This window comes from Hirundo rustica, chromosome 2 (assembly GCF_015227805.2).
Source record: "Hirundo rustica isolate bHirRus1 chromosome 2, bHirRus1.pri.v3, whole genome shotgun sequence".
Lineage (NCBI taxonomy): Eukaryota > Metazoa > Chordata > Aves > Passeriformes > Hirundinidae > Hirundo > Hirundo rustica.
In genome coordinates, this window is record NC_053451.1 from 67528631 (window position 1) to 67555002 (window position 26372).

Consider the following 26372-nt stretch of genomic DNA (forward strand, 5'->3'; position numbering starts at 1 on the left):
AAATAAAATATTTATGTCATATTACCCAAGCTGAGGTAAAACATGTTTATGTATATAACAACACAATGGATGGCATTCTTCAGATATGAGGCAACAAGATAATCTGGCTGGCTATAAAAGACACAGAATAATATTGACTTGTTAAAGGATTTTGTAATTTTAATAATTTCTTTTCACAATTCAGTCATGATAAGTTATTCAAATGGAGAAAGATCAAGAAGAATTAGGAGACGAATTCAGAGTAAGATATATAATCCTCCAGTGATTATTTGAGAGGACAAAATGCAGGCAAAGGAACAGATGAGGCTGCAGATCTGGAAACAAAAAGACTGATGAAAATTAGCAGTTCATCATTCTCTGTATTTGAAGATTGATTGTGGGATGTAAGTCCCACATTTATATCTCCTTTTAACAACAGCTTATGATCCAACTCAGCAAATACTTCAAAAAGTGCAACTGAACAGTAAGTTGCACACATTTACCAGTTTTTAGAAACTGGGCCACATTCTGCAATGACTAGCAGGACTTTCAAACTCCACACTAAAGGCAGTCAACACTATTCATCCTAACTTCTTAATAGTAGCCACCAGCTAATAAATTCTCCACCCAGTCTCTATTACCAATACAGTAATCCAGCTTCCATGCATTTTTACAATAAGAAGTACTACTTTCAGAATAGTTTTTGGAACAAAGAATGAAGATTTTTTTTCCCTGCTAAAGCACCTCACATTCAGCCTCATAGGGAGGGACCACTTTCTTCGTGTTTTTTTTTTTAAGCTGGTAACTGGGAAATTTTTTACTGCAGCCCAAAGATCTAAAGTTGTAGGTCACTGGAGGATATTAAATGATAAGCAAATCCATATTTCTAAAGTAATTCTCCCAATTTATTAGCAATGCTAGCTCCTGTTCCACAGTAGGGGAGATAATAATGAAGCCTTGTTAAAGGGCAATGCGATATCTTTTATGTAATGTCTTTTTTTCATTTGTGATAAAGTCATTAAAGCAGCACAGTGTCTTCCTGAAGCCTCAAACAATAGACTGCATTAAATCTCCTGTGCAAAATTAACAACAGTGGCTCACTGGAAAAATAAGCATGTGTTCCTGCTAATGCTGATGGCCTAAAAATCACTGAACTACTCTAAACTGGCGACAATAAAACAATGCAGAAGTGTTTAAACTTTTTCCAAAGCAAAGAGCAAATCCATTTCCCTTATAAATACCTCTTTGTTCCAAATCTGACTAACAAACTCTATCTCATAAGGCGTGTCTTCCTTGTGGACTACCTAAATCCTATTCTCCCACAATGATCTAACTTGAACTCAGTGTCTAATATCTGGGTTGGTAAAGGTTTATCTGCACAGGCTGCAGTTCCAGAGTTGGGCTCGCCTCTTCAGTCAGAGGCTTCAAGGATCTAGTGCATGCAGCTGAAATGTCAGCTCCAATTTCCTTTCAGACTCAGCTAGAGACTGGGCTGCTTGGCAGCTAAGAGTACCTCACACAGTTTCATTCTCCCAAGGCTACCCTAAAATCTCAGCTGGACTACGCTTTCTTTACTTACTGCTTCTGCAGTATTGTATTTTAAATTCACCTTCACTTGCTCTAGATACATAACACTTGGGCAGTGTAAACGCTGAGACACTACTATTTAAGAAGACTCTTTAAAAACTTTTCAGCGGTGTCAGGCCAGGTTTGGACGGAGCCCCCAGACATGGTGAAAGACACAGACGAATCATGAAACAAAACAAAACATTTAACACAGAAGTTAAAAGATCTTGGAGCTCATGCACAAATGGTAGAAAAGAACCTTACATTACACTTAACCTCTTTTGCAAAAAGACTGAAGTCTCCAAATTAAAACAAGAAACAAAGGAACATAATGGATTGATTGCCTAGCTTGGTATCCAAATACAGCAGGAAATGCTAGTATCTGCTCTGTCCTGGTTCTCATCTACATCATGCATGACTACTACTACCACCATACACAGTCAAGAGACAGCCTGGTGAAGATCAAGTTGCCCAGAGCAGTACAGGGAAGATGAATTTCTTACGACTGAAATGCGCATGGCCACAGGATACATTTTTCACAACAACTGTAAGTCACAAAAACTAAGTGAAAAAGTAACTCAAGATTAAAAGCTGGTGTTGTTTATGTAAGAACTCTTTCCTCCAACTGTACTTTCAGTTTGGTGCTGTAGGTGGAAACGTTCCTTCTTTCTGATTTTTTTTACTTCCACGTTGTCAAGTTATTGGAGTGATCATTGTTCTGTTTGCTAGAACAGCAAAAAACCCAAATGTTTGCCTCTGGGTTTTGGAAGAGTTTGTGTGGTGTTTGATCATAATGGCCAAAGCTCCTAAGTGATGAAGCTTTGGCCATTATGATCAGAGGACTCAAAATGCCACCTTCGTTCCCGAAGTTTCCCGTAAAAGTAACATCTCCCGGTACACACATTTGCTGTGATGGAGGTGCAGCTCTAGGGACTTTGGGTCCAATAACAACACAGACAGACACCACAATGTCAAGCTTCTACTACTTAGATCACACTTCAGTTCCCACTCCACGCTTTCCAGTTATGCTATTCATCTTCCCAAACAGCTCCACATGCTGATTTTGGTAATCACATACTTCAAACACTTGCCCCTGCTATGTATACCAACATCTACATATTCAAAGCAGTCTCCAAAGTACATGCCAAACATCTGTTTAAACCAGCTCTCTTTAGAGTTTAAGCTGTTTGCTGGAAAACTGCCATCCTAATGGCCAGCTCCTCTGTTAGTGAACTCGAATATTCATTTTGTACTTATTGATTATTCCCTAATGAAGAATCATAAAGGTGCCAGAGACTCTTGACCAGACACTACTTAATTAGTACCAAAGTGCATAAAATGCCAAATCAAACGAGCTCTTTGTCCAATGACTCAGTCACTGGGGAAAAAATGACATCATTTTCTGCTTATAGAGAAGTCCATAAAATTTTATTAAAAAACTCTAAGGAAATTAAAAAAAAAATATATAGATCATTCATTTCCTCCAGTTACTAAGACACCAAGTAGGTCTTCCAGAATCAACTCATGCTTTGTTAAAGGAAGTACTCTTCATAAAAGACCCAGCAAAATGTATCACACACAGAATTTATCTTAAACTGAACAAAGGCAAATACCAATGGAACCTTCGTCTTCTGACCACTATAGAGAAACATTTCTGTTACATACAAATACATAATGCAACACATTGAGAAGGTATTCAAAATGAATGGATCTGTCTTTTCATCACTGTGGCTCATACAATAGTTCCGTTTTTACATTTACATTTTTACAAACTACGTTGTATTGGGAGTAATTTCTCAGGGTACTTGCTCTCAAGAAGGCAGAGGTGAGCAAGAACTCGATTAAACGCCAACCTTTTTCTTCCTCTCCAACTTAAAGCCTCAAAAACACCCTGAATAACTGGTATGTCCTTGCAAATATTTCTAATTAAGTCATCCTGAAAATTAATTCCCTCTCTTCCATACCACTTAAATTCTCAATTAAATAACAGAGAAAATAGCAGAAAGGGAAAAAGCCAAGTAAAGGAAATAGGCAAAAGCCCATCCCTACAAGACATTGCTGCTTCTATTAGGCTGCTTGTTGAAGGCATCTGTCTTGAGATTAGTAAAGTGGCTTGGATTCCTTGGAATAACATATGATGTACACAAGGAAACAAAGCTTCATAATAAGAAAAAAAAATCCATTAAATATAGATAGCCTTGCTGTAATCTACAGTCATTGATACCACATATGCCAGAATATACCCTCCCATCTTCCTAGAAACTTTCACTCCAACATTAAGTTCTGTAAAAAAATTCCAAATCCAATTCATTTTCTGTTCTGTATACAGCAGTTGATGTGATACCAGCTTTAGCCCTCTTAATGATAAACAAGTGCATTTCATAGAGAGAGAGCAGGTTTCCACAAACAGAAAATGGAGTAGGATGAGCATATAAAGGATGAAACAATCACCGTAAGGCAAATATCCCCAGAAGGCAGAATAGCAAACATACATACATATATGGACTTTCCAGACATATGGATTTGGCTCCCATTACTGAAATCTATTTCATTTTCCTGTTTTTTTAATTAAACTGCACCTTTTTTTTAAATAGGTGTAAAATTACACCAAGAGCACCTCAGCTATCCCAGATGATTTCAGTAAGTTTTCTACAGAATTTTGTTCAGTGCTCCCAGCAGATCAGACTAGATGCTTACAAGTCCCAACAAAATATGCTACAGAACAGCAGAAATAAAGAAAAACATAGAAAAGAAAATGGGAGCGACAGCTAACCACAGAGAAGCTGGGGAAGGGTTACCAGAGTGAGGTCACACAAACCTCTGCTTACCCCTTGCTCGGATTCCAGCAGCTCTGTTTTGACTCTGACTGCCGGCATCCCATCAAGCATTAACATTCTGTTCTCAAAGGCGCTGATGTCCTACGGCAGAAAAGGACAAGGTTAAACAAAAAATTATTAAAAACCACTTGTTTCAATTAACTGGTTTAAGTTCTATGATACTGTAGAAGTATGTTTCTCTCAGCGGAAATGAAGTTAACGAGGAGGATATAATAGTAATTTCAAGGAGTAGCTGCCAAGTTACTACTTCTGCTAAAACAGTAAACCATATTTTTGGTTATCCTTAAAAAAGAACTAAGTCTTTGTAAGCAATTAGGGACAATAATCTCCAATTACTATTTTATAATTTGAAATTAATTACACAGGTACATGTACATGAATTCCTAGCTTTAGAACCAAAAAGGAAAGCAGTGGTGTCAAAATTTGATGGTTTTGGCAGTACGCTTAGGTATAGCTGATTTCAGTCACAACATTTGTACTTCTGATAGAGAAAACATAGGCTTATATGGAGAGAAGTTACAGCAAAGACTTGTACCCATACACATTATAAATTAACACACAATTGCTCAAATTTCTTATCATTGTCATATAAAATTACAACGTTTGTCAGTGAAATCTCCACACAGCTCTGAGACAAGAGATAAAAAGGCAAGTTAAAAACATGCATTGTCCATGTAGTTATGGGCATGATATGCCGAGAGATTCAAGATGAAGAAGGATTTGCAGAACTGTGCCTCCCTGAATAAACATCTCTGCTGTTACTGGATCACTTTATGAGGACATACAAAACAACTTCTTGTGTCTTCAATTTAAACAGTGCCTCAACCTGAATCAATTTTCTACTCCAGCCAAGGTTCAAGGCCGGTGTTTGAAAGCAAGTGTCTTCAGCTGCCATTTAGTTTGGACAACATGGAGATAATAAAAACCATTTTATCCTTCAAGCTAGAATGTGATAATCCATATACCTTGGTCAGTACTACAGAAATGCAGAGACATCACACCCATTTTTCAAATAATGTAACTGGAGCACAGATCACTTACAAGTGACTCAGTCACAGTCACTTCTTAATCTGCAGCCCTGTCTGGAAGGCTCTAGACTAGAAACTCACCTCTGCTCTGACACCGCATAGTCCTCAACAACTACATGAGAATGGAAAAAAATCCCACATTTTCCCTGGTTTCACAGGCAGCAGATCCATTCAGCACTGCCTGGTGTCATTATTCATAACGAATGCATTCATAGACCTGTTATTTATCATTACACTTTTTGTATACTACCTTATGTAATTTAAAGAACATGTTGAAAAGCAGGAGAACGGGTATGCCTATGCTCCAACATGGTACCAAAAGCAGAGCAAATTACCTGCTTAAAATCCCTGTCACCCTCACTTTGAGCCCTGTGTATTTTAGCACCCAGAGCTGTGGTTACTTACTACAGTACAGCAAGAAACTTGATGGTGAAGCAGACAAGCTAGTGCAATCTCTATTTCTTTCCTTTAGAAGCAGATTTAGATAATTCATAAAAAGCTCTAAATGCTTAGTTATAAAATTCCAGATCAAACAAGTAATTTTCAACAGGTCAACTCTGCATTCAAACATGTGAGAATGAAACCCAGTCAAGCTATTGAGATGTCTCAATCCATGCTATGCAACTACTGTGCATTTACTGTACTTTTAAATCTGGACACAAAAAGAAGAGGAAGAACAACAAGTTCTTCATATGTTTGCTGAGCAAATTATTTTGTACACCTTGATCTTTATTCAGTGTTCGAGGCATGAGGTAGAAAAAAACGCAGGAAGGGTCTCTGACGCCACAAGGAAGCTGGATGAAATTGTGCCTGGCTTTACATCTTTCTCCCCAGCAAGGTCGGTGCACTGATCACTCATTAGCAGCAGATCTCAGGCGTCACTGAGCCCTATCAGTTTGGATGTGGTTTGAAGTGGAGAAAGAGCAGGAGGCAGCGTGGCATTCGTGGCTCCCCCAGTGCCTATTTTGCAAGTCAAGAGGTCCCTCGGCTTTCTTGATTTATAGGCAGCACAGTTGAATTTTACAGCAAGATCAGGAATACGCCATCATCGAACATCCCTTAGGCTGTTTAGCTCATAGACAAAGAGGGATGAGCTGATGCTGCATCGTGTCCCTGAGGAAGTTTCACCCGCCTGAGCAAAGGGACGAGGCTGGCTTACACAGGAGGCACAGAAGGAGGGGGGAAGACAAAGCGCCACGGAGGAAAGGCAGGTTTAATGAACTGTTAGAATCTGATTAGAGGCTAATGTCCCTTTTAGTGCTTTGTACCAATTTACAGCTGATATACTTGAACCATTTTTCCCCACTGGCTGTGATAAACTCATTAGTTTTAAAAATGCAAGCTAAACAGAGCCTTTGAAGTTTAAAACTGATAAATCATGAAAACCTGACTAGTTCATGTACCATTTAACACATTTACATTTAACTAAATTTTCATAGTGTTCGCTTCCCCTTTTGTTCTCTAAAAATCTTACTTCTTAAAAGCAGCCTTTTGAGTGCTGGTCTGAAGAGCAAATACTCTGGCTGTGAACAGCTCTGGCTTTTGAGTAATTTATAATTCACAGGAGCAATAATCACAGGAGTAAATTATTTCCAAACTATTTGATCTCTTCTGCATTTATAACTTGAAGTATGTTGTGTGAAACATCCTGAGGGGCCACTGCCAAGTAGATCCAGTCTGTGTGTGATCACAGGGATGACACATTCAGCCCAAAATCACCCAGAGAGCTGATCCTTCCAAACAGGACTCCTGCCATAACCAGTGCTTGCACTACAGAATGTTCAAAGCCATGCAGCAAACCAGGTTTAATTGCTGAGGTTTGCATACAGTGGGCTGTCACCAAAGGCAAAGGGGCTTGAGTTACTCCCTCTGGGGCTGAAGATACAAACTGAGTTCTTCCAGGAGCTTCCAGGGTCAGACAAGCAGATGGAGCACCCACACCAGAGTGAGGCCAGGCTGCTCCAGTGCCCACAATAACTGATGACACTCATGAGACCCACTGGCAGACATGGGTGATGTGATGTATTGAGTCAGTACATTATCCAGGCCACTCAATTTTCATCACCAACTGTGGCAGCTAACTTCCAGCCCCCCAAATTGCTCAGGTGAAGGGTACCTTGATTTGTGTGACAGTCCTTCCTTTTCTAGCCTCCCACCTCAACCCTCCTAGTGGACTCCTTTTCCACCTTGGTAAAATGCACAGCAGATGTAGGTCCTAAACTGGGCATACAATCTCGCCAAACACTGCATAACCTTACCAAAACATCTGTTCTCTTGGATGAGTAACTTATCCTAAAAGAGATAATGCTCTCCTCAGTGCCATCCACTGGAACCTGCCACTAATCACTTTTGGACATTTATTCCCTTGAAATATTAATTAAAAACACAAATCATACCCAGATCCGTATGGGCAATGGCTATTAGAGCAGTTGTTACACAAGACAGATAAGCTTTCAAGCTTACAAGCTCTTCGGAGAAGCAGTGGCAGTCAGTTAATAACCAGACTCTCCCCACTCCTAAAAGGCCTATATTTTCAGCACAGCACCCCTACAACATTCACTGGCATTTTCTTCATGAGGATGGCTTTCCACTGCAACTTTTAATCAAATTATCTTTCACTACTTTAGAGGAAGGAAAGAACCCCAAAATCTCATTATCTCATCCTGACACAAACCTCCTTGGCACCCTGTAGTGTTTATTTAACTATGAATTACACTATTATGACATTTGCCATCCACAAGAAGTGCTAAGGTTTTGTAACCAAGTTTTTTATTTGGCCAAGTCATACATTTTGAGAATCACTGTACAAATTTCACAATCAGAGAGGTCTGATGCCACAACTGACCTCCTGTTCTGAGACACTACCAAAGACACCCGTATAAACCCTCTTTATAATTTCTTCCAAGCATAAGATAACAGAAACCAGACATCCCCACCCCACATCATAGTTGTCTCTCCCACTCTCCAAGATTTTCACATCTACCTAGCTCAGAGAGCCCTACCCCTCAGGTAGGCCCTACCCCAGGCAACCACAGAAAGAAAGCAGTGAGCTCAGGCTTCAGAGCACCCAGAACTCAGATCTCACATTTCCTGTGTGGATTGACAAACATTTATATTCCTGTGAAAGAAAGTCTCCTCCTCTTGTTTCACTCATGAACACACAAGCAATACAGAGGCAAGGCAGATGACGCTCGTTACTGCTGCCACTAAGGAAAGGTTTAGTCTCACTGAAGAGCTGCACACTGGTAAGACAGAGACACCGATGGTTCTGCTTTTTTCCATGGTGACCTGAAAGCTTCAGCTGATAATTCAGTCTTCAAAACTCTGGTGGGCTTGACCTTAGCCATCTAACATATGCCCACCCAAGCGCTGCTGCATTCCTCCTCTCCCTCAACAGCACAGGGGAAGAACAGAATATAGAAAAGATTAGGAGATGAGATAAAGACAAGAAAATCACTTATAGGATACTGACACAGGCCAAATGGACTTGATTTGGTGAAAATTAATTTATTGCCAATAGAGCTGGATGGTGAGAAACAAAGACCAAAACTAAGCATCTCCACCCCTAGCCTCCTTCTGCCCAAGCCCAGCTTCATTCCAAATCCTTCTTTACTTTCTATACAAACTTAACTTCTAACATGACGCACTTTGATTTTGAGAAATGAAGTATTAGTTGGGGAAAAGAGCAGTCTCAAATTCAGCATTCAAGCTACAGTAGAAAGTTTCAAGCTTAAGGGGAGTACATTTGAACAGCTAAGAGCCGTGAACAACCTTTAGGCAATTCTTCTGTCCGAAAGCTACGACACAAAACTTTCTCTGCCTCATCTTCTAGTTCTTTTCACACAAGTTTTCTGTACCTGTAATCATTTCTTAATTCATCATTACATTCTTGGGGTAATTTTTCGTATAACAATGTTCTTGATAGTTGATGAACACAAAATTTTAAGTCTTGCTTTTTTATACAGACATCTTAGAAACATCACTGAACTAACCATGAAGTAACCTATGTTAGTTACATGGCCTGTAAATAAGATTACCTTAGTGATTTTTCTGAACACGCATATTCAAATTCATATTATTCTCTTCGCTTACATTACTGCACTGAAGTTATTCATCAGTCAAAGCAAGAGTCAGCATAACACATCAAGACAAAAAATGTGAAGTGATCCACTCAAGGTAAAGTAGAACCTTTTAATGGTATGACTAGATAAGTTTTTCAAATTGTTTTTTTCCTCTTAGTTTCAAGCGATAATAAAATAATGAAGGATTACCATCTCTTATAAAATATAACAATCTTCATAGGGAGAGGAAGCCAAGGAAAACTGTCAACTAACTCAGTTTTCCAAAGACCTTTATACACCATACAATGAGATTTGTTATTCATTTAAATGCAGTTCTCTCTAGGATGAAACATACCAGTTAAAGAAAGTACCTTTATGTGACTAGAAGAGAATCACTTAACTGGGAGTTCTGCTAGGGAACCGGGGGTAACAGTCCATGTCTTGCCATAAGATCTTCATAATATGTAATTTTATCTATAGCTGTGTGAAATGTTCATAATGAAAGCAGAGATTCTAGTACTATATTTAACTCTAAACCTGAATTTTTGAATTTGCCAGGAAACTAGTTTGCCTTTACTCAGGCTTCAAGGAGAGATAAAACAATCTGCAAAAAAAGTGAAGCAAAGCCTCAGACTTCTTACTGTTTTCGTAAGAAACTGGGTGGAGTTGATTCAAGTTAATTTCAATTCAAAATCAAATTTCTTTGGTGAGAAGGGACACAGACATTCAACTGCATGGCATCCAGTGAACAGGGAGGCATCACAGCTCTAAGCTTTCTAGGAAGGCTTCTGAGTGCCATCTCTTGTTACAATTGTGCCTGCCAGGTAGAGCCCGGACCTCAGCAGCTGTGACTTGATGTTGTCAGTGCCTGAGGCACATGCAAGGGGTGGCCTTCACCTCCTGCTCTCTGGAAGTTCAGACCCTCGCTAGAACTACCAGACGATGCCCAGTTATATCCCACTGCTACCAATACAAAGATGTGCACATGCAACACGAGCTTCTCAAATTCCTAGTCCATCGCCTAGATCTCTTGAAGAAAATAATACTCGTTTTGAAAACAGCAGACTTCCAAAGTTACGAAGTACTCAAATCCCTAAAGATATAGCTATGTTGTAATCTGCAACCTATTTTTATGGATCTGTCTCCAGGAAAAGACTTCAAGTCGAGAAAATATTCAGCGAAGATAACAGAGATCTCAAATTTTGCTGCTAAGATCTTTTTGATTAGCTTGGCTTGAAGCTAATTTTAGGGAATATAAATAGAACTGAAGAGACGTGGTCAGCTTCCAGGTGACAGCGGATCATCAAGTGCATTGGCAACTAGAGGCCAATCTGCTATTTCTCAAACTCAGCAGGCAACCCTGTCAGCTTTGACGGCATAAAAATCCCTTTATGTCAGCTCTGCTGTCCCACCAGTTTTAGTGCTTTTACAAAGAATTACGGTACGGAATTCAGATACAACAGGTTTCAACTAACCATACGTACACCAAAGCCTCACATTTAACATTTATCAACACTAATGGCTTCACTGTTTTCCTTCTAATACAACATTCACAGAATATTTGATTTTTGTGAATATCAATGGATTCATTACGTATCTGTGGATTTTCTTAACCTTACACTTAAAAGCCCTGCGTAATGAAAAAAAGCCCAACCTCTCCATCAAAAAGAGAGCTGGAAAAGAGCCATCATTTAGGAGTGACATGTATTTAAGAAAGGGTATATGGGCAAAAAGCACACACTACATTTATCTTTACACCAGAATTATTTTAAAAGACATCTTTTCAGTACACTTGATGATAAGTAATAGTAAAGTAAACTCTTGCTAGTTTCTCCTTTGGGTTTTTGAAGTACAGACAAGTAGTAAAGACTACTATCAAGCCAAAACTCATTACTTTTCCTCACAAAAAAACAACTCTAGTAACTGATTTGAACTGCCACTTCTCCTTGATCACTATTATAAGACAAGTCTTTTTAAAAAATTCTTGCTTAATTTCCAAAGCAGTGTTCTACTATTTTATGTCAACTGCCTCGAGACTGGAGAATAACTTAAAGAAGAGTTCGAAGATGACTAAGACTTAACATTTAAAACAAACCTCACCACCTGGCAAAAAAAAAGTTGTAACAGGAAACACAGAAGAATTTTTCTAGTATTATGTTGACCAAATTTGCACATATTACTTAAAGGTTACTTTCACTGCTGTCTAAATTGTGACTATTTTGTACTTGCTGAGCAAATTAATATTAAATGGCATTGCCCAGGAGCTTGCCAGCAGAGACAGAGTGACTACAATTTTACTCTGAATTCTGACTGTACCTGCTCTGCTTAGAAAATTAGCTGCTGAAAGCACAGGGAGCTGGCTGGCACAGTTCCCCCACCTGCCACTGTGCAAAGTCTGCTTCCATAAACACGGACTCTGCATGCTGGAGAATAAAAGGAACATTTAGCATGTAGCGGTAGCCACAGCTTAGTCCAAAATTTGTGCACGAGATGTTACGTGGCAGGCCAAACATCATTGCTCTTTGCCAAGAAGAGAAGATGCTGTCTCCAGGATCTACTTGGCACCATCATTCCACGCAGTCCAAAGGGACCATCACCTCAAAGCAACAGCATCTTCAGCTCTACAACTGCAAAACTCCAGAGGGAGCAGCGAAACCTAAGTGCATAAGCACCTAAGTGCATAAGCACTCATAGCCCTGGGCATCATCACTTGCTCCAGAAATTATGCTGGCCCTTGCCATTTGTGTTTCAAAGAAAACAAACACACTACCAATAACACTGTCTGTTCCACTGCTGCATGGGATCATACCCAGCCCCTCAGCACAGCAACCAAACTGCTGCTCCCTCAGGTACTCCCCTAGAATAAAATATAGCAATAAATTGATGGCCAGGGCCAAAATCTGGCTTCTCATAAACCACAGACATTACAACCTGTATCCTCTGAATGAGAGCATTATAAGGTTATGCCGACATTAAATATGCCTTGTGCCTTCTAGCCGCTGAGCCACAGAAATGTTAGGCAACAGACACTGCTTCTATACAGTAGGTAAGTAAGGGTTATTCCTTGTTTCTCACTGATCTGGGAGCTCCAACATACAGGCAGAACTAAAAGGGAAACAAGGAAAAGCCAGCTTTTGTAACAACTAAAATTTAGGAATTTCAATTAAGACTTTTATTTCAGATTTACTTTGTTTACAGGCAATTTTTAAAAACTTTCAGGGTTTTTTACTATTAAAAGACAGAGCAGTATATCACATCCATAAGAGAACAACTTGTCCCCAAAAATCAGTGGCTCATTTCCAGCTCAGCCTGTCATGCTGCCCATGACAAGAACAGCAGCCATGAGGAAGAGGAGGACACCTTATGTGCAGTTGCACCTTCCAACAGCAGGTATCACAGGACACACTGCAAAGTGCACAGACAGTTCACACAGAACCTCAGAAACCATCTGTCACCGTTCATGTACAAAGTCACAGATACCACAGGCAGTAAGTGGTGAAACCAAGTGTTCTTTCAATGGCCCTGCTCCAGCTGCCAGTTAGAGCTGTGACCACAGTCTCAGCCTCAGAAGCACAGTTAGCAAAAGTATAAAGCTCATTTGATTCATGGACAGGCCAAAATAACATAGGAATAATTAAATAAAACTGAATGATTGCACGCTCAGATGGAAAAGTCAGACTACATGCCAGAAACTAAGCAATAAATACCCCAAGACCTTTCCCCACACCTTACATGCACGTGGAGGAGCAGCAATTGCGGTTCATGCTTCTCATCACAGAGCAAACTCACTGCTTATTCTGACATGTTTAAAGAAAGGGTGTATGCTGTGATGAAACTTCCAAACTGCAAATGTTTAACACCCTGTCCCAACCCAGTCTCTGTTTTATTTAACAACAGTTTGAGGCTTCCTGCTCCCTGCAGGCTTCAGTGAAAACTCATGAGAAAATATTAATATTAAAGCTGGTAAGTAGTACAAAGCGCAAAAAAGAGAAAACAGTTCAAAAAAAGGGAAAACTCTTGACTTCTGTTCACTTAGTGAATGAAATGCAAAGCCCCTCAATTCATGAGTAAGAATTTGTACGTATCCACCAGGTATTTTTAAAAACTGTATAAAATAACACTCTGCTCTCAGACTTGTTGCATCAGGTTCTAGATCAAGCTAAGACCTAACTACTCACAAAGTACTTTCTTACTCAAGACAGAATGATCAAAATGCTTATGTACAAAACTGCCAAATTAGATTCCACAAGCAATAAATTATAGTAGAATTAGGGCCCATTTTAAAGGCAATTCTAATTAAGCGTTAAGAATTTCTAATTAAGAAGTTTTAAATGTCACCAACATGCATTTCCCACAGATTCTCAAAGAAACTGTGATTCCTCAAACGTTTAAAAACAAGTGCTCTGCAGAAAATTATTGCCGATCATTAAAATAACGGCAAACTTCAAGATTAAAGAATAGTTTAAGTAACTGTAGACAGAGCCATAAAAATCACAGGAAAACATCAGAAAGAGATACAGGAGTAGCACATAGTACATTAGTACATAGTAGTACATTAACAGACATTTTGAACTTGCATTAAAACTTCTTTAAAGGCAGATACCGAATTTGCTATATAAAGCCAATCAAACTCAGCAGTTATATTAAATTAGAGGTTATAAACGAATATATGAGTTTGTGTCTAGGCAAAAGACAAGCTAATGCATAATTCATTTATACCACATCATTTTACAGCATGAAATATCATGGAAAAACTGAGGGAAAAACGAATGCTATAGCCAAGCTGTTTTCTCCTTAGGATCTCAAGATAATTTAGTGGGAAAGCAGGTCTCCAGTCCAGCTTCCAACCCAATGCAGGGGCTAACTGGAAACCATAGGATTTACACTAGAATCTGTAACTTACACACAGAGAGAAGCTGGTCTCGTGACTAGTCTGCTTGTCTGATGTGCTGGATATTGGTTGAAAAACAATTGGACTGTTCTACAGATTTGTTTACCAAGAGCTATCATCAAACACAAAAATACAGATAAAACCTCTGGCTATGCAAGGATCTGCATCCTAGATTTTTTGCAAACTTGGAAGAGGTACTGGGGCAATACCATCACTCACACAACCAGCCTTGCTACGTCCTTTCCCTAAGCATCCATTATCACAGAATCACAGAATCACAGAATAATGAGGTTGGAAGAGACCTCTAAGATCATCAAGTCCAACCTATGCCTTAACACCTCAACTAGACTATAGCACTAAGTGCCATATCCAGTCTTTTTTTAAACACATCCAGAGATGGTGACTCCACCACCTCCCTGGGAAGACAATTCCAGTGCTTTATTATTCTTTCAGTGAAAAATTTTTTCCTAATATCTAACCTGTACCTTCCCTGACGTAGCTTGAGACTGTGTCCCCTTGTTCTGTCAGTTGCTGCCTGGTGGAAGAGACCGACCCCCACCTGTCTACAACCTCCCTTCAAGAAGTTGTAGAGAGTAATAAGGTCACCTCTAAGCCTCCTCTTCTCCAGACTAAACAACCTCAGCTCCTTCAAACGTTCCTCATAGGGCTTGTGTTCCAAGCCCCTCACCAGCCTCTTTGCCCTCCTCTGGACACGCTCAAGCATCTCAATGTCCTTCCTAAACTGAGGGGCCCAGAACTGGACACAGTACTCAAGATGTGGTCTCACCAGTGCCGAGTACAGGGGAAGAATGACCTCCCTACTCCTGCTGGTCACACAATTCCTAATGCAGGCCAGGATGCCATTGGCCTTCTTGGCCACCAAGGCACATTGCTGGCTCATATCCAACCGGCTGTCGACCAGCACCCCCAGGTCCCTTTCCACCTGAACACTGTCCAGCCACACTGTCCCCAGCCTGTAACGCTGTAGGGGATTTTTGTGGCCAAAATGTAGAACTCGACACTTAGACTTATTAAACTTCATGCTGTTGGACTCTGCCCATTCATCCAACTGATCTAGGTCTCTCTGCAGAGCCCTCCTCCCTTCCAACAGATCAACACAAGCTCCCAGCTTAGTGTTCGTCTGCAAATTTACTAATGAAGGACTCAATGCCCTCATCCATGTCGTCTATAAAAATATTAAATAGAACTGGTCCCAATACGGACCCCTGAGGGACACCACTGGTGACTGGTCGCCAGCTGGATGCAGCACCATTCACCACCACTCCCTGGGCCCGGCCATCCAGCCAGTTCCTAACCCAGCGAAGAGTGCTCCTGTCCAAGCCATGGGCTGCCAGCTTATCTAGGAGTATGCTGTGGGAGACAGTATCAAAGGCCTTGCTGAAGTCTAAATAGACAACATCCACAGCCTTTCCTGCATCTACCAGACGAGTTACCTGGTCATAGAAGGAGACCAGGTTGGTCAGACATGACCTACCCTTTGTAAACCCATGTTGACTGGGTCTGATACCCTGGCCATCTTGTAAGTGCTGTGTGATAGCACTCAGTATGAACTGATAGCACTCAGTATGAACTATTATTGACTATTGAAAGCAGAAGTGGGTAAGGTAGATGGTGATTTGTCCTAAGAGAAAACACATTTCTATTTTTATGTCTTTTCTTTATGTATCATACATGCCAAAAACATCAAAGTTAAATCAGCTCTAAACCATGGTATTCTGGTCTCAAGAGCTGCAGTCCAGAATGAATTGACATTCTTCTGCCAAATACCCAGTACGGATCACTGCCAAAAGGTACCTTAAGGTAGGTAGGCCACCGTCTGTTCTTCTGCAGGATCTCACTACCTGACATTTACTGTAGAGATAAATTAGATGGTCAGCACATGGCATATACAGCTTAGTGTGGACTTCAAATAATAACTTCAAAGCCGTCCCCCTTTGTCCCTCTCAGTGACTATTCTGAAACTCTGATCTCTGAAAACACAGTGATACAGCCTGCTCGTGGGTACTACAGTTCCTGGCTGGTTTCATGACTGGTAAAAATCACAGCCAAACAACAGCACCTCGCAAAGTACCAGCACACTGCAACCTATAATTATGCTCCCTGAACCACAGAGAAGTATTACACCAAGCTATACAATAAAACCATTCCTACCTGCTTTTGAACTATACTTTGCATCAGAGGTGCCCTTTGCAAAAGCTTTGACAGAATCATGTGTGATTGATAAATGTGCACTGCTGGGTCTTTAAATGCTCATTAGTGTTCTTGAAGTCAGAGCACCTGATTATGTATCGCCCAGCAGGAAGATCTAACAAAGTATTGTTATTTGTATCATCCTTTCATCCTGTATCAACTTAGCATCACCCTCCCTTGAAAAATGTATAGTGACCTTACTCATATTAAGGCTTTCAAGAAATAATGCACTGGGATAATTGGTTGCTTGGCATCATACACAGCCTTTAGAGCATGTGTCAAGCCCCAAGTCATACTAATATATTTAACATTTCTCATTAGAACATAAAAAGAAATTGTGCCTATATAAATCACATATTTATTCCCAACATGTGGCTTAGTTACATGGTGTAAAATGATGAAAACGATTTCCTGTCCACATTAGCTATGTCTCGCATAGACTAAAGTGCTTTTATTATATTTACTTTGCACCACAAGAACTGGATGGGTTAAGCTGCTCATATTTTTAAACATGATCACTGTAGAGACATAGAGTGTTATGTGCACTGTGTTTTTCTGAAGATACCCAGACCTCTAACATTAACAACATGACAAACTACCTCTATCATTACTCTGCATGCTGAAATGCAATAAACATTACTAAAATATTCTCACCACTAAAATCACAGCCACAATCGTTTCAAGAGCAGTGTTTATCAGACACTGAATGATGCTGGACACAAAATGTGGTGAGTGATTCCCTCATTCAATGTAGCCGATTCACGAGAATGCTTTCCATGCTGAAAGCTCATGCCAAGTCACCACTTTACATGCAAAGTAAAAAAAAAAATTAAGATTTTTTTCTTGAAAACATACCTTTTCTTAAAAATCAGTCCTCAAGTGATTTCAGCTAAAATAATCTGGTGATCCTTATGAAAAGAATCTTTCATGATGAAAAGCACCAAAGCTACATAATTGTTAGTGCTGTTTCCTAAAATGTTCATCCCCTGGCTCAGTACCATCAAGACAGAGCTTCCATCCAATGGCTTTAGTGCATGCCTTTATTATGTGCCTTTATTACACTGCCTGAAGACATTAATGAATTCATAATTTCAAGAACTTTAGAAAAAAGCTTGGTAATTTCATCACCTGTTTGGTGCCAGGGAGAATAAATTATCCCCTCTTAAGTGAAAAAGGTGAAATTCTACCATTATTTATTTTTAAGTTTAAAAAGTTCTCCAAAACATTCAGAAGTGGTGGTTCCTGTTTGTATTTTGTCATTTTAGAAGTTCATGGTGGTTTTACTCGTTATTGTTTTGGTTTTGGAGTTTGGTTTTGGTTGGGTTCTTTTAAGTAATGACAACTCTCAGTTGGTCACATGCCTGAAAAACAACAGAACTCTAAATTTATTTGCAACATGAAAGAATACTTGCAAAATCAATGGATTAGTCTATTAGTCCAAAACACAAAATTAAGTAGTAACCAGAATATACCACAACTGTGAAGAAAAAAAAAAAAAGTCATATCACCATTCAACTATGAGGATCTACTGGATTAATTCAAGACATCACTGTTAATATTGTTATGACTAATTATCAAGTCCTGTGGAACTCTACTTAGGCAAATCAAGCCTTTTAAAATGGGTTCCCAAAAACTCCTTCCCATTCTGCCATACATTCTTTAGGGTAAGATGCAAAGGTTTATACTTGGATTGGACAATTTTTGTTGAAATTTTGCAGGTGGATACCAGTAAGAACTTTACACGCTCATCACTCTGAAATGCATACAAAGAGGTTAGCAGTCACATGCACCTATGCAGGGCAGAATCATGCCTGACTATACGGAATATAGTCAGTCCAAGCCAGTACACGATTGGCACTGGAAATGCCCAGCTTCACTCAACACTAGCAAGGAATACTGGTTCATCAAAGCGTGACAAGCATTTCTGAGTTGCTATCCCAGAAAGAGCTGAAGGCTTCTCATGAAGCGGACACTTCATGGTACAATAACACAACAAGCAGTAAATGCTTACTCTTTAAGATTTGTACAACTTGTAAACTTTTTCAACCAAAACCTTTAGGATATTTAACCAAATGAACAACAGTTAACAAAACCACCAGTCGTGCTAGAGCAGATCAAGACCAGCCCTGCCAAGAAGGACTTGCGGGGGCTGGTGGCTGGGAGGCTGACCACGACCCAGCCATGTGCACTCACAGCCCAGCGAGCCAAACTCATCTTGGGCTGCATCCAAAGCAGCGTGGGCAGCAGGGCCAGGGAGGGGATTCTGCTCCTCTGTTCTGCCCTAGTGAGAGGCCACCTGCAGTGCTGCATCCAGCTCTGGGGTCCCAGCACAGGAAGGACATGGACCTGTGTCTTAAAGCAAGATGTATTCTATTCCCATCTGTTGAAACCGCTTGAAGAGGTGTTTATCTCATAAATCCCAGGGGGGCAGATGTCTTTCTTCCAGGACCCATTCTCCCTAGAGAGGGATATCTTCTGTTAATGGGCCATTAAGGCTCACCACATGACTGACACAATTACATAATCCCATTGTGAGATGCTCCACCCAGTGGGAGGAGCCAACCATTCCTACCTGCATAAAAGCAGAGATTCAGAACAACAGGGAAGCCTGTTTCCACTGAATTCCCAGAGGAAGACAGGACTATCTCGCCACTACCGGACCCTTCTACACAGGATCACCTCCACTCCAACAGAACCACATCTGTTACACCAGCAGGACTTAATTGGACTGCTTCCATCACCCTGACCAACAGGCTGTCAGGTCATGTTCTGACTCAGTCAGTGTTTTTTTTCTTTCTTGTTCATTTGCTTTTTTTGTACTACTACATCTTTAATATTCCTAGTAAAGAACTGTTAGTCCCATTCCCATATCTCTGCCTGAAAGCCCCTCAATTTCAAGATTATAATAATTCAGAGGGAGGGGGTTTACATTCTCCATTCCAAGGGAAGCTCCAGCTTCTCCCTGGAAGACACCTGTCTTTTAAGGCAACCTGTTGGAGTGAATCCACAGGAAGGTCACCAAGATGTTTAGAGGGATGGAACAGCTTTCATATGAAGAAAGGCTGGGAGAATTGGTATTGGTCAGCCTGGTCAAGAGAAGGTTTCAGGGAGAACTTACAGCAGCCTTTCAGTACCTGTAGCAGGCCTACAAGAAAGATGAAGAAAAGACTTCTTAGAAGTGCATGTAGTGATAAGACAAGGGGGAATGGTTTCAACTGAAAGAGGGTAGGGTTGTAGGGTTAGATTAGATGCTGGGGAAAAAAAATCTTTACTGTGAGGGTGATGAGGCAGTGGAAAAGGTTTCTCAGAGAAACTGTGGATGCCCCATCCCTGGTGTTCAAGACCTCTTTGAATGGTGCTCTGAGCAACCTGGTCCAGTGAAAGGTGTCCATTGCCACAACAGCAGTGTTACATTTTTAAGGTCCCATGCAGCTAAAACCATTTAATATTTCTGGCTCTGTGCAGGCAAATACTGGTAGGTCACTTAGGTTTGGATTAGAAATAAGAGACTTCTCTGATACAAATGTACACACATCCCAAAAAAGGGCAAGCTGTGGAGAAGTAGGGCATGAGTACGCTGTCCTAATCTGGGGGGGTGTCCTTTGGACACCAGGACTCTTCAGAATCCTCTCCTGCCTCCACAGGGTCTGGTGCTGCATAGCTACATAGTGCAAGTAGAAAGTCTGGAGGCTGAAGTGAACTTTTCCCCTTGTTTGCCTTGCTCATATCATATTTAGGATTTTACTGCTGTTTGGGGAACAGTTACAAACACTTTAAATCACATTTGCCTGGTGTGATCTTTTATTTATTTACTCTAAAAATCCCCACGTGGGAGATTTCAGAGCCAACGGGGTGGAAGAATTTCAGTGTTTTAAAACACTTTCTGATGAAAACAACTCCGTTCTTATAAAAGATTCCTCAGCCTCTGAACCCACCAAGGCTGGCACTGTGGAGACACTAGCAAACATAAGCAGACGGGTTATCACTTTGGTGCCCTCCCTTTCACACTGCAGTAACTGTTACTGATACAGACTTGTGACTTGACAGAAATAATACCTCTACTAGAAACTGGAAAATAAAAACCTGACTGGCAAAAAGAAAAATCTAACTTTATACATCAGCTAATAAACAATAAATGCTATCCAATCCAGTATCCAGAGGAAATCTGGCAGAACTAATCCCAGCCTGCATCTGAGAATTAAGAGTGGAGCACAGCATACCTAGGAGATTGGCTAGGTATTGTCCATCACTGCTGAAAACATTGGAAATATTTTTTCATTAACAAAAGATGTAACTCACCTAATACTACATTCAATAAATTACGACTTTTTTCTGATAACCTGGTTTCACGTTAGGTAAATAAATGCCTTTTTTCTGTGCAACACTTTATGAGTTACTTGCCCAGGCTTTTCTAGAAGAGCTAGCAATTGACATAAAATTAATACAAAAGAATTCTTAAACTGCATACAGCTCACAAAACCCAGAACCTAAGGATATCATTAACTCTTCTGGAAACTTGCTATGGCCAAAAGTAAACCTTTTCCTTCAAGCAAAAGTGCTAAGTAGCCTTGATCATTAGGAAGTTTTGCTACAGATCAAAGAGCAATGGCACATTTATATTCAGAATAACACAGGAGTCTGACTCTTGCTTGAAGCCAAATACACAGCTGAAAAGCATACAACAGGAGTTGGGTGTTATTACCACCTACACTTAACTACTTTACTTTTCAAGTGTTTCTTTGTCCATTTTCCATGCTGAAAATACATGATCAGCTGAACCAGAAAAACAAACTTCCACACCAGCCAAAGTGGGTTAATTGGTTTGATAAAAAATTAAATCCTGCAACCTCTTAGTATTGAAGCTTCTTTCCAAAATGCACCCACTTTGAAATGACAAAGGCTCTAAAACTTTTGAAATTATCATTACCACTATAGAACTAAACAGCAAGTACACTTGGTTTATAAATACTTTCCATATATTTAAATATATAGCAGTTAGAATAATTATCCAGCCTGTTATGAGCATCTTATATCAAGCCATGAATTATCATCTCATTTTAATACATAAAAGATATATTTTCAGGGATGTATGTTGCTTGTCCTCCCCGAAGAGCTTTGAAAGTCCTCAATAAGAAAGCTTGATGGCTGAATGGATTCAGGTCACTCTAAAGAAAGGTTTGGTTCCTTGTACATGAACAGCCCAGATAGTACGAACTCACTGGCTCTCTTTCTCCATATAAAAAAAGAGAAAAGATTACCCTTGCTTTCTGCAGAGATTATTAAGGCAATTCACTTGTTTTACATCCTGTGATAAAACAAACTCCACTGTCAGGCTGCCTGGAGCTCCTGTATCTCATCCATTATGTAAATCTCCAAAGAGTAGCTCAGCAAACATCATCTCAGTTCCACTGCACTTAAGACAACCTACACATCTAAGTTAATTTTCATCTTCCTAAGACCAACAGACACTCCTTACTTTTTAATTTGCAAGAGATTCTCACTGTCATCTCATTTCAGAAACATGTAAGCTCAAGCTAGCATGATTTTAAATGAAACTCAGACTGAACTCCAAATGTTTGGGTTTTGAGGATTGTACCATCCTCTTAAAAAAAAAAAAAAAAAAAAGGAAAAAATGTTTTGTATCTCGCTATTTCTAAGACACCTTTGATCATGTGTTTATGCTTTAGTGATTGGGGGTTTTGTTTCCTAATACAAATACTGAAATACTTCTATATTACTTAAAAATTAAGGTGGAAACTCAGCATGTTAGCCTATAATGTTTGAGAGCCTAGGCTTTTGTTTTCACTTAAGCTATGCCCCATCACAGCTGCAGCTGACCGCTATCAAACTGAACACCAAAAACTTCAGTAAATAGCGAAGTTCAAAAGAAGTTGACAGCCTCAAAACAGAGAACTTGTCCTTTCCTGACTCATCACCATACCTCTGCAGAAGAAAAGACTTAACAAATCACCACATGGGAAGCACAAAAGTGAGTCCAGATTTAGATTTATATTGGGAGTTTGTTTTCTCTTTTAGACACATGTCCTTGGGTATAGGAAATACCATATCCAGTGGAATCACTATTGAGGTCTGTTAGCAGTGGATATCAGTATTAAACTGTCTTCTCCTTATGTGCTAGCTACTGAATTCTAATACATTCTTCTACACCATCATATGAGAAGTGACAAATTGCCATTGTTTGACATCATGCTTTCCACAGGGAGTCAAAAATATTGAAATCCAAATGCATTTATTTCTACCGCTAAATTCTTATTGTCAGATAAGTAGGAAAAGGAAAACAAGAACACGCAGTACTTCAGTATCTGTTTCATTGTATCTCAATCAGCACCACTGTTCAGACGGAGGAGATTCTTCCCCTCCTCATCACAAAGAAAAGATTAACTCTGAAATGCAATTAGTTGTGATAATTCATGATACTGAGAATTAGTATCTCCACAGAGGAGAAGTATCTTTTTTTTCCATGCAAACTTACATGCTTATAACTAATGACCAGAAAGAGGTCATTATTAAATAAGATGAAGTAGCAAGTCCTGTATATCTGTTTTAAAATTGTTTTATTTGATGGGTCATGCTCAATAGAAATGAAGATTATTCTGTTTCTTGGAAACTGAAAACCTGAGAGTATGAATTTAAACATTTTTCTCCCCATTAGGCACTTTGGATACTTGTGTTATACTTCTGAAAATACACACATCAAAATGATCTTGTCAAACACTTTGAAATTAACTGCCTTGTGCTTCCCCCTCTGGAGTAGTATAAATTTAGTCATTACTAGAATTAGTATAATTGTCCACGAAGTGTACTAGGATTAAAAGGTGAAATGAACGTGGTGACTGCTCTTTATTCCCAAGAGTACACATGGCAGCAAAGAAGTGAGGCTGCAAGAGCAGGGATGCTCAGGGGTGTTTTGGAAACCCCAGGGCTGGAGAATGAGTCCAGCAGAGCGAAGCCTCGTGTACTCATAGTGTCTGTACCATCGTATCTTACATGCAGAAGAGATGCCCTTCCAGGGAAGACAGAGAAATCCCAGGGAAGAACTGCCCTCTGGAGATGCTTACTGCTCTCTGCTGCTAGAAAAAGACAGGAGCCTTCAGCAAAATGACTGAAATTGAAAAGAACAAATCAAGGCATTCAGGATCTAGTTCTCTGTGGATTATGTCCCATCAGTTAGAACTAGTCCCCAGAAGAGATATCAAGACTGAAAAAGAAACTGAAGAAAGTGGTTTGAAACAGACAGTGGTTTGGATGGTTTGGAAACACCAAACCAGCTTTCTCCCAAGTCACCTAGCTTGTGCAGGTCTGGGCCATGGCAGGAGGTGAAACAAAGCCTGCTGGGCCAGGACATGAACAGAAGCATTTCCTGATTTAAGCTAAACCAGTAATACTCCCAGTTCACTTCCCAGTATAGCCAGAACCGAGGAGATGCTCACCTGAAAATCTCTCACCTAGATCTTCTGGGCTGTTTTCATCATTTTACTTCATACATAGCCTACAAGACAAATTCTGGAGACAAGAGGCTGCAGTATCAGTTTCTGCTCCACCTGAGATGCAGGAAATCGGTTTTTAACACATCTCTCCCTCCCAGTAGGGAAACACCAATACACACCACACATTTTCAATACCACAAATGGGAACCAAGGGTGTATTTGCCCACATTATAAAGGTATTTGTTATTTTATGCTCACAGGCTAATTTTTGCTAACTCTGCTCTTGGATCTTGCTGATCTTTTCAGGATGAAGTTTTTTGGATTTTTTTCACTCCCAATATGAATTAAAAATCAAACAAAGAAAACCCTCAACCCAACAAAAAAAATCCTCAAACTTCAAAAAACAAAGCAACATTTACAGAAGGATCATGATCACAGGGTGCATTTAAAAACTCCCAATGACCTAAAATAATCAGATGACATTACCACACCCCCAAGCCTTATAATCAACAGCAGTAAGTAACACAAATTATAGATGCTAACACATTTACTAAATAAGATCACAAAGGGTTATCTATTAACTTTCAGAAGTAGTTTAAAAGGCACTCTGTAGAACTGAGTTATGTCAGTAGGTGCTGAAGAAAGCTCTGAAACAGCTTTCACCTACATCCACAATGTACTACCCACAGGCCATTTTAACCACCTATCTCTTTTAGGAGAAGTGATCCAGGCAACACCAGCAAGACCTACTTTTGCTTTTCAGTGACATTTAGTAATTTTAATGAATTGAACAGTGAAAAGAAGATTTTAAATATTCCACATTTTTATCACATTTCGTCAATTCTAGACAAACTACTCTCCTGTGAACTGCACTACAATGTGGGCTGCCTTACTCCCCCACACATCACCTCACATGAAAATTGCTGCCATCCTCTTTTATGCAATTCTCCATTCTTTCTATTTCAAAAAACTGTTTAATAAAAAGGATTTTAATTCAAAAACCAATTCACCTGAAATATTCCACAGCAGCTCCAAGCAGAGCAGAAGTCTGCGCAGATACTGGAAGCAAATCTTGCACACCACTTCTGAGCCAAAGACCTTTCTCTCCCAGTTATGAACAAAGCTTTTCAGGCAACTTTGGTCTGACTATTTGAGAATACAACCTTATTTATAACGTAAGAAGGTCTCCGTATTGATCTTAGAGCAAAGCTCGAAATTTTGGAGAAGATCATGCTTTGACAGGGCAAGTCTAACTCATCCCGTGCCTACTTTCTATGCCTTTCTGAAGAGTGAGAGTGCAAAAAGACCACAGCGATCTTTAACTTGTAAAATAACACTTCTGAAATATATTTTTAATATAAAAAACTTAAAAGCAATGGTTACAATACCCCATGGACGTTTTACCCCTGAAACACATTGGCAGAAATGAAATACAAAAACAAAACCCTCAAAATTATAACCCAATTTTATTTAAACAATGTCAGATCACAGACTAACTGCTAAATTTGATTTGTCCATAATCTACATGTACATGTGTCACCAAAAGAGTTAGTAAATGAATGGAATGTAGCCAAGACCCAGGATCCATAGACAAGAAACCATTCAGATTATGAAAGCATCTGTCTGGCAGAATTCAAGAAATTACCTGTACAGAACAAATTTTGTACTGCTGCTTAGAAGGAAAGCCTAATAAGAACACCAGGGTCTCTTCAGAAATCATTTCACAACTTTGCAAATGCAAGGGGAACACAGGAAAGAGCTCATATGCAAATTCACAAAGTTGAAGTGGTTTGTTGCAAGCCATCTTCAATGCCTTTTTCTCTTTGGAAAATGTCAGTGTTGGAAAGGACCCCAGCAATTTTTCTGCCATAGGCATCAGCTCCAAATTCACCTCATCCCACTTACTGCAGGGCTGAGCCTACAATGAGCAAACCTGGGGCTACAGAGCTCACCACACACAACCCTCCAGCACCCAGTGGGAAAAGACAGGATCAAGAGACAGCACAAGTATGTGGCTACTCCTGTAAAGAACAGGGAAAGAAAGAAAGAAAATGACTGCTGCTCCTCCCTTTTCACAATATGAGATTTGGGGAAAAGCTTTCCTCCCACTCCACAGTTCAGCATAACTTTTACATTTTTCAGTGACAGAAAGTAAAAGCAGATCTGCCCTATGAATATGACTGAGCTCCAGACAACTGCCTGCTATCTATTTACACTGTGAAATATTCATTAAAATCAACCACCCATCAACTGTTAAGGGGCCCATCTTGATAAATGCTAGACAACAGATGAAACCAAAAGAACTTCAAAGTCCCTCTGCCTTACTGAATGGGGCCATCAGTCATTTTTAA

General features: G+C 39.8%; 1 protein-coding gene across 6 annotated transcripts in view; it reads right to left on the reverse strand.

The window, feature by feature from the left end:
- KLF12 (KLF transcription factor 12) overlaps positions 1-26372 on the reverse strand; it is a 242837-nt gene that overhangs the window by 148697 nt on the left and 67768 nt on the right. For all 6 annotated transcript variants that reach the window (XR_009207538.1, XM_058419259.1, XM_040054936.2 and 3 more), the window contains one exon: positions 4374-4463. Coding sequence is in view for 5 of the 6 variants with exons in the window: in XM_058419259.1 (XP_058275242.1) it covers positions 4374-4463 (90 nt within the window). In the remaining variant the exon portion in view is untranslated. The remainder of the gene's footprint in view (positions 1-4373; positions 4464-26372) is intronic.